This window comes from Denticeps clupeoides, chromosome 1, assembly GCF_900700375.1.
Source record: "Denticeps clupeoides chromosome 1, fDenClu1.1, whole genome shotgun sequence".
Taxonomy (NCBI): Eukaryota; Metazoa; Chordata; class Actinopteri; order Clupeiformes; family Denticipitidae; genus Denticeps; species Denticeps clupeoides.
This window is the reverse complement of record NC_041707.1, coordinates 14,633,269-14,645,824: the sequence shown is the minus strand read 5'-3', so window position 1 is coordinate 14,645,824 and position 12,556 is coordinate 14,633,269. Positions and strand designations below refer to the sequence as shown.

General features: G+C 40.9%; 1 protein-coding gene across 2 annotated transcripts in view; it reads left to right on the top strand.

Moving 5' to 3' along the window:
• daam2 (dishevelled associated activator of morphogenesis 2) overlaps positions 1 to 12,556 on the top strand; it is an 85,314-nt gene that overhangs the window by 61,971 nt on the left and 10,787 nt on the right. The window contains exons 7-20 of one of the 2 annotated variants that reach the window (XM_028984473.1): positions 476 to 586; positions 726 to 829; positions 1,447 to 1,513; positions 1,650 to 1,767; positions 2,621 to 2,759; positions 4,886 to 4,944; positions 5,368 to 5,552; positions 5,638 to 5,943; positions 6,095 to 6,202; positions 7,175 to 7,204; positions 9,413 to 9,519; positions 10,171 to 10,255; positions 10,677 to 10,783; positions 11,036 to 11,124. In XM_028984473.1, coding sequence (XP_028840306.1) covers positions 476 to 586; positions 726 to 829; positions 1,447 to 1,513; positions 1,650 to 1,767; positions 2,621 to 2,759; positions 4,886 to 4,944; positions 5,368 to 5,552; positions 5,638 to 5,943; positions 6,095 to 6,202; positions 7,175 to 7,204; positions 9,413 to 9,519; positions 10,171 to 10,255; positions 10,677 to 10,783; positions 11,036 to 11,124 — 1,615 coding nt within the window. The remainder of the gene's footprint in view (positions 1 to 475; positions 587 to 725; positions 830 to 1,446; positions 1,514 to 1,649; positions 1,768 to 2,620; positions 2,760 to 4,885; positions 4,945 to 5,367; positions 5,553 to 5,637; positions 5,944 to 6,094; positions 6,203 to 7,174; positions 7,205 to 9,412; positions 9,520 to 10,170; positions 10,256 to 10,676; positions 10,784 to 11,035; positions 11,125 to 12,556) is intronic. The other variant, XM_028984550.1, reaches the window with a different exon arrangement.

Below are 12,556 nucleotides of genomic sequence, written 5' to 3'. Positions count from 1 at the left end.
GGTCAGGACATGAAGCTGCTCTGGGATGCCAGAGGTTCACTGGTTGATTTTCTAATGTTTTGCCCGCGAATATGTGGTCATGCAAACTGCATATCCTGCTGCGAGGAAAAATGTCCAAGTGAGCCTGGGGTCTGTGATTTATCCCCCTGATTTGTACTTGTGAAGGTTTTTATCAAAATCTAGGTATTTCGAGGACATAATTCAATAAGTGATCCCATTGATTTATGCCAAGAAAAAGAATTTCAAGTCCAACAAATATTTACTTACACATTTTTCCCAAGCAATGGCTGACTCGAAAACCTAAAATAAACAGCATTATCCATGCTGTTTTATGCTCTGTAAAATCTGAAATTGCAGACTTCAAAATAAATTCACTGACCCTGAATTGTTACTAGCTGGTTAGAGGATGTTTTGGTCTGCATGTGAAATTTATTGAAATGGACACAGTTGAGTTGAGACTCTCTCTCTCCCACAGACGCTTATGAATGAACTGGACAGGAGCACAGGCCGCTACAGGGATGAGGTCAACCTGAAGACAGCCATCATGTCCTTTATCAACGCGGTTCTCAATGCCGGTGCAGGAGAGGTCGGACGCTTCTTAAAACCCAAATACTAGAATATCTGTCTTGACGTAGCGACATTGTGTCTTCTGTGTGTTATCAAGGCAGTGAATTATGGATTGTGGGTTTTAAGGGTGTTGCATCATAAGTGTTCTCCATCCACAGGATAACCTGGAGTTCCGACTGCACCTTAGGTACGAGTTTCTGATGCTAGGAATCCAACCGGTTATCGATAAGCTCAGAGGACATGAAAATGCCATTTTGGACCGGTGAGCTAATCACACACATTTTTTTTTTTTTTTTTTTTTTGTATCTGTAAGGTTTGCTGTTGTCAATATACAATACAGGCCAAACAATTTGGAGACATCTTCTCATTCAATGTGTTTTCATTATTTTCTTGACTGTTTACATTGGTAGATTTTTACTGAAGGCAAACTATGAATGAACATGTGGAGTTATGTACTTAACAAAAAAAGGTGAAATAACTGAAAACATGTTTTATATTCTAGTTTCTTCAAAATATCCACCCTTTGCTCTGATTACTGCTTTGCACACTCTTGCCATTCTCTCGATGAGCTTCAAGAGATCGTCACCTGAAATGGTTCTCCAACAGTCCCAGAGGTGTTTAGCACTTGTTGGCCCCTTTGCCTTCACTCTGCGGTCCAGCTCACCCCAAACCATCTTGATTGGGTTCAGGTCCGATGACTGTGGAGGCCAGGTCTCCATTTTTTGTTAAATATATAACTCCTCATGTCTTCATTCATAGTTTTGATGCCTTCAGTGAGAATCTACCAAATGGTCATGAAAATAAAGAAAACACATTGAATGAGAAGGTGTGTCCAAACCTTTGGCCTGTACTGTATAAATATAATGAAATGTTCTCCAGACATTTGGACTTCTTTGAGATGGTGAGGAACGAGGATGACTTGGAGCTTGCCAAGCGATTTGACCTGGTAAGAATGTAAAAATGAACTAAACCAAATTTTTTTAATTATGAAAATTAAGAAAATTTAATTATGGACATCAGTGTATTAGAAAGAACTATAAGCATCGCTTAATTGTGGAAATTAACACTGATTTCCCTGACAGACACACGTGGACACAAAGAGTGCTGGGCAGATGTTTGAGCTGATCAAGAAAAAGCTCAGTCATACGGATGCTTACCCCCACCTCCTCTCCATCCTCCAGCACTGTCTCCAAATGCCCTGTAAGAGTCTGCATGATGTTTTAGCTTCACAGTGCTGGACCGGTAGGATTAACATTACCGTTTCACCAGGGCTCTCAGTATTCTGTGTTAATTAGTAAGCGGCAGTAAATAAGGAGCTGTAAATGAGCCCGAGGCAATGTAATTCCGTATTGGTGTGGTGTGAATTACACACTTTTTGACAGCTATTCCTAATTGATTTGTTGTGGGGAAAGAATCTACTGAGCAGTTTATCAGGTGCTTAAAAAGGGATTAGTAGGAATTAAGTGATTTGTGCTTTATTTTTAATCAATTTTGGTTTGTCCTTAAATGCTGTGTTCAAGACGGACACATTTTTTAAGTGAATTTATAAAGGAATAGAAAATGTGAAAGTGTCCTACTTACATAAAATATAGTCATATTACACTACTAATGACCATAAAATATCATATGGCAGGTTAAGGGTAATTTTTTTGCATTGTATTTGAACAAACAGAACAATGTTTTATGTTAAATTAATTCTATATATGAATGAATGGATCATATTCATCTATGATGAATGGATCATATTCAGATAAACTGTATAGGCAATGAAAATCACCAAAAGTGTGGGAAAATTGCAGAAAGGTCGTGAATATTGCTTTATAGCTATTAGAAGAGATTACTTAGCAATTTAATTGGTTTAAATTTAATATGGTATAATTACATTTACATTGTGGGTCCAGTTCCATTAATGTTATGACGAGAATTCATTTTAATTCATTAATTGAACATAAATAGTATTTTTCTGTTTGTTTTGGATTTTTATTAATAATTTTAAGTATTGAAATTTAATTCAGCCATTAATCAGTTAGTTTCTAATGTTGGCCTCTGACAGATAAACGTAGTGGTGGCAGTATACAACAGTGGCAACTTCTGGACCGGATCCTTCAGCAGATCATTTTGCAAGATGAGAAGGGTGAAGACCCAGATGTTTCACCACTGGACAACTTCAATGTCAAGAATATCATCCGCATGTGAGTGCCTCAGCAGATGCAACGATCACTCTCCATCTGTGCAGGAAGTGTGTGTGTCAGTGAAATGTGTACTTGTTTAATAGTAACACAGTAGATAGTAACACAGATAGTACAAAGATCCAAAATCATGTTCAGTTTCTTTTCTGTTGATGCTGAAATTTCCAAGTAAATAAAAAAAATAAACTACAAAGAAAAGCTGGATTTGTTTCAGCTGGAGCAGAAAATAGGTTCTGCTGATGCGAAGCATCTCTAAAATTGGGAGATGCAGGGAGGCATTCACTTATTGTTAGATCTTTCACAGATCAAAGGCCTTCCCTGGCACTGACTGGTGCTGTGAAGTTTCTGTGGCATGGTTGTAGCAGAAGAAAGTTGTGGTTTTCATCATCTAGGGTTTGGATGGAATGTTTTGGGTTGGGGAGGTGGTGTTGAACACAGGAGTAGCAGTTGGTAGCCATTACTGTGCATAAATGACTGTACTAATAGTTAGACAAGCAAAATCATTGTCACCGTGAAACACAGCGCAGCACACGGTGCAAATATGTGTCCTCTGCTTTTAACCCAGCAGTGGGCAGCCATGAAAGGCACCCGGGGAGCAGTGTGTGGGGGACGGTGCTTTGCTCAGTGGCACCTTGGCGGTTTGGGATTTGAACTGGCCACAACGCAGACTACTAACCACTATACGATCCCTTCACACCAACACATGGCTGCTTGGAAAAGAGTTTAAGCACAGACTGTATTAATAGAAAAACACCTTTGGACATAATATTTGAATAAAACAAAGATAAAGATTTTTTTTTTTTTGTTAATCCATATTCAGCATAAAAAACTTTGTTCCCCCTCTCCTTTGCATCATCATCATCCAGAACAAACTGTGAGCAATGATGAATGTGTTTAGTCTCAAAATCGCAACCCCAGTGTAAGCACCGGAAACCTTCAGCTAACATTAGCCATCTCACTGACCTCCATGGTGGTTTGTTTATCTAATTTTCTCACTTACGAGCCCAGCAGTACTTTCCAGTAGCGAATCGGGCACTGTTTGGCAGGAAAGCGAGAGTGGCAGCATCATAGGGCTGAAATGGGGTCATTAATGGCAGGGGCTGCTGTGTTTTTCTTAGCCCTCCGAGGGTAGATAATATATGGAAAAGTGCATTTCCTTTTTGTTGTCCACAATCCCATTAAATATGGGCATTGGTGTCTACTAGTGGGCAGAAAGTGCAGGATCTTAGGTCTACAGGGAAATATATAGGAAGAGCAAACCTTATTTATTTGAACAGGAGTGCAAAGTGAAAGAACACTTTGTGTGGACGGTCAATAGAATATACTGTAATTTTTGTGGTGAATGATTATTCTTTCTGTTTTTTCACTTCTTTTTTTCTACTTCTGATTTAGCTTGGGAAACCAGAAGTGCTCCAGGTCATCACCTGTAAAATGTCCTTTAAAACTGACTTTCAGTTCAGGCGTCAGAAAATGAGACAATGCACCATAGCACAGGACACTCTGCATATAACCAGACAGATATAAATAAGCAAGCCTTTACTGGTCAAATTTGCAAATCAGGAAGCACCTCTAGATGAATTGTTGGTGCATCAAGCTTATCATCTTACTAAATGAAATTTTATGAGCATTTTGGTCTCATCAGACTACATTACATGGAAAACCAACAGAATGAATTGATTTTATATATTATTTTTTATATATAATTTTTTTTAAAGTCAATTATTGCTATGGCATATTTTGACATTCCTATAATTAATATTTTGTTGCATCTCAATGTTTCAACATAGTATTTTTGGTGTGGTGTGTGGTTTGTGAAGGTGCTTGTGTCCAAGGATTCTGCCACCTCAACTGAAGTACATTTTTACTACAAAAATGGCCTTATGCTCCTTATCACTGTCCTTTCCATTACAAATGTTCTATACCTCTTTTGATCCCAGATAATTTTCCCATAACAGACCCTTGGATTAACTGTTCTGTTCATCTTACTTGGCCCTCCTACTACATGTATAACAGAAGTGTATAACAGTGCTGTATAAATGTATAAACAGATTACTCCTCTACTGACCAACCCTGACACTGTCCAATGGAAAACAGGATCCTCATTCTTCCCTTTTAACTCCACCCCACAGGCTGGTGAATGAGAATGAAGTGAAGCAGTGGCGTGACCAGGCTGAAAAATTCAGAAAAGGTTGGTGTGAAGAGTTCCGTTATGCTCACACACTGTCAAATCTTCATAAGGACCATGAGTGGTTCCAACTGCTAACCATGCAGTACATCACTTGTTCTCACATTAAAGACTGATTAAAATAATCCTTTCTTTCCAAGCTAACCATTTTAGCACCCAGTGTACAGACATGCACATGCAGAGATGCTTTTTTTGCTTTTGACTTGGCCTCTTTTTACCCAATAGTTTTTAAAATTACCATCTTTTTAACTACGACTTTTTTTTTTAACTTGAAAGACTTACATAATTGTTCATCTGTGTAAACGTATTCCAATGTCATAAATGTTAATTGAATAATGTGAATTGAGCACCTCTTATGTCTTATGAAATAATCACACAGTAAAGATACACTGAGAGTCCAGGTGTAAACAGGACTTTGTAATGCAGAACACGCTGAGTTGATGTCTCGGTTGGAGAAGAAGGAGAGGGAATGCGAGACGAAGACTCAGGAAAAGGACGAAATGATGAAGACACTGAACAAGATGAAGGACAAGCTTCAGAGGGAAGGGGTGGAGCTACGCTCTGCCAGAGAACATGTTCTGGATCTTTCCAGTCGTATCAGTGACATTGCAGTGAGTGCAGCCTTCAGATGTCAAATTAAAACGAATTCATTCTGTCACACCTGCTGATTTTCCACCTCATGATGTTCATCTCCAGGGCAGTGGTGCATCTTTCCCCCCTCCACCTCCCCCTCCAGGTGGGCCGTTGGCCCCTCCCCCTCCGCCCATGTTGGGTGACTTCCCCCCTCCACCTCCTCCCCTCCCGTTCTCCAGCCCTCCTCCACCTCCACCACCTCCACCACCTGGAGCTCCACCACCTCCTCCAGGTGCCCCTCCCATTTTTGCAGGCATCCCACCCCCACCTGGACTCCCAGCCTTCAGTACCGGCAGCAGCCTGCGCTCCAAATCCATCCCTCAGCCTTCACACCCCCTGAAGTCCTTCAACTGGGCCAAGCTGGGGGAGGTAAGTCTAGAAAGCTGCAGAACCTGCATTCTGTATGTAGTCAGTAAAGAGCTGAAAATAAGCGATTAAAATTAAACACCAACTTTTTCCTGATGAGTGTTTAGGACATATGAAGTCACAGATGTCTGTCTTTCCTCCAATCCATCTTCAGAACAAGATCAACAGTACCATCTGGCATGATATAGATGATCTAAAGGCCTTCAAAATCTTGGACCTGAAGGACATTGAGAGGATGTTCTCAGCTTATCAAAGGCAACAAGTATGGCAGCTTTTTATGTTTGGTTATAGCTCAGCTGGCTATTTGTTTTCATGCAAGCTTGCATGTCATATTTACCACAAATCTTGGTAACATTTTATTATTTGTTAGTCCTTTTGTCATGATTCTTTCTGTCATGTAATTGAAATTCAGAGCATTCTTGGCGTGCATATATGGATTTTTTGGGGGAGGAATGATGTAATGGAAATAGCTGCATTTGACATTGTGTGTATGTGTATTGTGTTCTGCATGTATGTGGGTGCAAGTGTATTTTAAACAAGAAGACGATCACGCCGAAAAAGCCTAAGGCCTGCCACTCTGAAGTCTAACCAGCAGCAGCTGTTCCTCTCTCAATGGCTTATTGTTTAGGCTGCCTTAGAGCTTCAGCATGCTGTAGAAGATTCTCGGGGCTGTCCGAGGTCCTCGGAGCTTCGCCAGATTAAAACGGCATCACGGCAGATGCACGTTATTGGTCACAATTCACGTTTCTCCCTCACTTCTCTGCACCATGATTTCAGGGCGGTGGGGGTTTATGCAAGGCCGAATAAATCATTGTGTCCAAATTGGATTACAATTTGCATAATTTGATTTTTGTGCGGCTACGGTGCAAAAACTTTCACCAAACGCCTGCTTCCAAGTGGCCAGCACATTCATGACACACAGCTGTGCTTGTTGGAAAGCAACGGCTACAATCATGCAGTTTAAACAAAGTATAATTACAGTTAATCTTACAGGCAGGCTGTCCGTAAACTACATGTAAACATGACAAGCAATGCACTGCAGGTGAAGGGCTCATCCACTTCCAGCCCTCGCAAGAAACACATGCCAACATAATACGAAAGTCTTCTGGGACCTCAGACAATGTCAGTAGTAGCCACCCTGTCTAGAGACTTGTTCCATTTTAACAACTTCTAATTTCTGCATGTCTTCCAATTTGTGTCTTTCCCGCCTGCATTCTTCGGCTGCCCTGGGCAGGAGCTGCTCACTAACCAATCCTTCAAGCAGGTGAGTCTCTGCTTCTGAAACCACTGTCGTTTTCTGCCACGCTGCCTTTTATTCAGATGACAGCACATGCCACCTTGTACAACTTTGCAGTGGTCTATCTTTTTTTTTTAATTCAGAGTGTTTCCAGGAACAGTTAAGTCAAGCTATGGCGGGACAACAGTCACACGTAGCTCAACTATCCATTGCCTTTTCTGCACGTGCTTTTGTGTGATTTCTGTGATTCGCCTGTAGTTTAGAAGTCTGGTTTTAGTAAGACAGACAATAAACTGAGATCACAGCCTTTAAAACACACTGAAAGGCCATTTTGACAACTTCACAACTTTTTGTCATTTTATATTCTTGAGTTCCTTGGACTGTTCACATATATGCCAAATATCATGATCGCCTTTGTTATTGTAGGAAAATACTTAGTAGAATAGTGTCTCAATACCTGAGGCAGCCATTTAGGCTCAAATGATTTTTACTTAAGGTGTGGTGCTTTCACACTGAGTCCACTGTATATTTAGAGTGGCTAATGTTAACCTGGCATGGTCATCTTCAGAGAGTGGTTTTGGCTCTGCCCTGCAGGAGTGGCCCTGACCTACACCAGCACAGGCTTCTGGCTTTGCAGGGCTGTGTGGGCGTGGATGAAATGAGCTCAGTTTGGAACAGTCAGCTGTTTTAAAGACATCATCCATGTAACCTCACAGAAACTTTGGATAGAACAGGAAACATTTTTTTTAACCATAAATAGCACTCTTTGAACATTTCTGCGTAGTGAAGGTTTTCTCTTAAAACATCTTAGACTGCTTGAAACTTGCAATAATATGTGACGCCGTCTTCTGGCTGCACTTTCTTTGCACCATCAATTGGAAAGTTATGATTTATAAAGTGTTTATCACTCACTGTGAATTTCCAGTCAACTTTGAGTCGTGGCCAAATGTTTTGAGAGTGACACAATTGCTCGTTTTCACAAGTATTGTGTTGAAGAATAATTACAAACATTTTCAAAGGCTTTTATTGACAATTACATCAAGTTTATGCAAAGAGTCAATATTTGCATTGTTGGCCCCCTTTTTTTTTCTTCAAGACCTCTTCAATTCTCCCTGGCATGCTGTCAATCAACTTCCTTTGTTGTAATTTGTGGGTTTTTGTTTGTCCACCACCTCTCGAGGATTGACCACAAGTTCTCTATTGGATTAAGGTCCAGGGAGTTTCCTGGCCATGGACCCAAAATTTCCCAGAGCCACTTAGTTATCACTTTTGGCATTGTGCTCCATCATGCTGGAAGAGGCATTGTTCTTTACCTAACTGTTCTTGGATGGTTGGGAGATGTTTCTATCAGAGGATGTTTTGGAACCATTCTTTATTCATGGCTGTGTTCTTAGGCAAAATTGTGAGTGAGCCCACTCCCTTGAATGAGAAGCAACCTTGATGTTTCTCTTGGAGAAAAGTGGCTTTTTTTCTGCCCTTCATGACACCAGACACTTCTCCGTGCATGCAGATGCACTCACACCTGCCTGCTGCCACTCCTGAACAAGCTCTGCACTGCTGGCACCCCGATCCCGCATCTGAATCATCTTTATGAGACGGTCCAGGTGTTTGATAGGCTTCAGGGTGCCCAAAAAAAGTCCTCTTCACATCACTTTGAACCTCTCTCTCTCCTTGACATTTTTGATGATTCGACAAATGTTTGATTTAGGTGCAATCTTAGTTAAGCCCTTTTCATGAAACAATGATTTCAAGCATCACTCTCCTTAAAGCATCCAGTCTGCTATTCTAACTAAATCAGCATGACAGAAGGATCTCCAGCCTTGTGCTTATCAACACTCTCACTTGTGTTAACAAGGGGATTACTGAAAGGATCTCAGCAGGTCCTTTTGTGGCAGGGCTGAAAGTAAGAAATGTTTTTGGGGGGATTAAGTTTATTTTCATGGCAAAGAGGTACTTTGCAATTCATCTGATCACTTTTCATAACATTCAGGAGTATATGCAAATCGCCATAATAAAAATGGAAGCAGCAAACTTTGTGAAAACCAGCATTTGTCATTCTCAAAACTTTTGGCCATGACTTTATATGTAACTTTTTAATTTAAATAGGTCACAGGGTAACAAGGGAAGGCAGTATGGCTATCGCATGCAAGGTTTTTGTGGAGATGTTCATGCATGAATGTGGTTTGGCAGTGAGATGTTCTGTATGACTTTGTGCTGTGAATCCTGTTTCTGCAGAAAGAGATGGGCTCCATGGATGACCTGTACCTCAGTACACGAAAAGTGAAGGAGCTGTCTGTCATCGATGGCAGACGCGCTCAAAACTGCAACATCCTGCTCTCCAAGTACGCATTTTATATGGATTTATGTGTTTGTTTGGTTAATTGGCCTGACATCATTATTATGGGCTACCGTTCGTCTGGTAATATGGTATGGGAGTGGCCTGGATTTCATGTTGGAAATGTGATGCTAATAGAGTTCGCTTGGTGCATCCAGTTACATGCTTTCGGGTGCGCATCTCAAACCACAACCTTAGAGCCAGATGGTAATGAGCAAAATCTGTGCGAGAAAATAGGAACTGAAAGCCACCATGAGTCACACAGTTAGTCTTTTAGAGTTTTATTTTTATGACCTGCCTGGAATCACGTGTGGCTGGACTCTGGATGAATTGTGAGCTCTCTGGCTCAATAAACAGCATCTTTGAAACACACGTTCATCCCAGGAGTTTGTATGGTCAGTCAGTGACCTAGGGTTACAGATTACCTACCTAATGAGGTCAGGAAGTGGTTGATCATTTGTGCTTTGTCCAGAGAGTTATTGATCTGGAACAACCAAAGAGACCACACATCCCAAACATTGTTCTAAGTTTGCATAGAATCAGGTTTTCCTTTTATTGGACTTCTAAATGGAACTGGGAGTCAGAATAAACATTATTTATTAAATTACATTTGACTGCATACACAATCACTCAAAGTAGTCTGTTTTCTTAAACACAGGCTAAAAATGAGCAATGAAGAAATTAAACGAGCCATCCTTGAGATGGATGAACGAGAAGAGTTGGCGAAGGACATGTTGGAGCAGGTAATTCCTACTTTGTTCAAAGTATGTAATAAATTTTATCTGAAGTCACAGAGGGGAACACTTAAGAAACTTAGAACCTGTAATGCTGCATTGCTGATTCCACCAAAGCTGAAGTTCATAGCAGAACAGCAGTTCATTACGACACTGACAGCAGCTTTGAAGCTCTTTTCTACATGTACTCTTGAAGCTCCAAACAGCTGCATCTGTGGGAAAAGGTTTTTATTGGCAGTTTTAGCCAATGTAATACTGTAATCAGAGTCTTCTGAGAACTATCGTTTTCTCAGATATTGCCATGCACAAGTGACTTGCTAGTCTTCGATCCAGGGCACTCTAATTCATCATGTTTTACTCGCCATAGCAGAAGCAGCGTGTCTACAATTATTTGAAGAGACTCGCAATGTGATTTTTGCTTTATTTGTAGCTTCTCAAGTTTGTCCCCGAAAAGAGCGACATTGACCTTCTAGAAGAGCACAAGCATGAGCTCGAGCGAATGGCGCGAGCCGATCGCTTTCTTTTTGAGATGAGCAGGTGAGTGAGTGCTGTGGACAGTCTGCCTGCCTTTTATTGTTACTATTCTTTCGTGCTCCTTTTTTTACTACTTTCAATATTTTTCCCAGTCAATGTAGGGCCTGCGCAAAGTGGCCTATTAAATATTATACGCTTTGTAAAAAATTACAGCATGCTGAACGGATCTTGCTTTGAAATTGCAATCCCTTGTGAAGCCTCGATGAATCATGCTTTTCTCTTTCTTTCCCCCACCCGTCCCTCTTTACATATTAGAATTGACCACTACCAGCAGAGGCTCCAAGCCCTTTTCTTCAAAAAGAAGTTCGCAGAGCGCCTTGCGGAAACCAAGCCCAAGGTTGAAGGTAAATCAGGGGGCATTTTAAAGGGAATGGCGTCTCACCAGGACGTCGCCTTTTTAAAGCAATTCATATCATTTGTTAGTCAAATGCAAACCACGGTTTGCACTACTGTTTATGGTGGGGTCCGTTGTAACCACAAACAGGAGCTGCGAGGGACCACAAGCGGAATTGTTCCAGAAGATCATGCATCAGATTAGTGTGTGTCTGTGTGTGGAGGAAGCACTTTGCTCTCCCTTTTAATTCAAATAAAGAATGGGGTTACCAGGGAAGCTGCTTTGGAAAGCTGGCAAATGTTGAGAGAGTGCTGTCGTTCTCATGAACACCGCTCTGTGCTTTAAAGAGCTGGAATATGCTCCAAGCAAAGTGCAACGAGTTTGTGTACAACGGGGGTGTTGGGGGCAGTGAACAAAGCCCCATCCTACACAGTGGCTCAGAGCCTCTCTCTTTTTTTTTTTTTCCTGCTCCAGCAGAACGGCAACTGATTGTGACTCAGACAGCAGCTTTGAACCTCTTTTCTACATGTACTGTTGAAGCTGCTCTCCAAACAGCTGCATCTATGGGAAAATATTTTATGTGCAGTTTCAACCCATGTTATGCTGTAATAAGAGACCCCAAGTGTTTGAACTAAGGCTTTCAATGCAGCTAGCTAATATATGCCATGTAGCTGTAGCTGATATTTTTCACATTTTGTGAACTATTGATAAGTATTAGTTTATAAATATGCTGTCACAAATGCTGTTTTCTCATTCTGGACTATTTGAACCTGCATGATTATTTGAGCCCAAAATTGCACAAAACCAAAACACAGAGCTGCTGAAAATATCTGATACAACTGCTGCAACAACATATTTAAATGACAATTTCTCAGCAAGCAATTTTGTCTCATGATATCAATGTTAAAATCTCCCAATCTGGCAACATTGAGCACAGGATTCTTTCTCACCCATCCTCTACTTATCTCGGGATTCTATCCTCGTAATTGTCAACAGCATTATGCATTTATCACTTTCCTTGCATCCCTATGGGCATTGCCACAAGGATACAGAACAAGTACCTCCCACACTCTTAACATTTTCCCCAGCTCCTGGCTCTGCTGCCTCAATCAGTGTTTGGCCCAGTCAGGATAACCAGTGGGCTGGACCTATTCTTTCATCTGGTTTCATAAGTCATAAATAACAGTTTGCTGTCCATAAAAACAAAGTTCAGCAAATGCTGGTTGGGCCATTTTCACATAGTAACCAGTTATAATAATCTGCAGGGCTTTTAATTGCTTTCACATCTGTTCATGGCTATTTCATGGAGAAACAGAGCAACCTTGGCATCCCTCTGATGGAACATCATTGAGTAGCATGGAAGAAGTAGTATGTAAAATATTTGATCAGTTTTAGACTGTTCTCTTGTGCAAGGTGGTTGCCACATTTTGCTTACTCTGTTT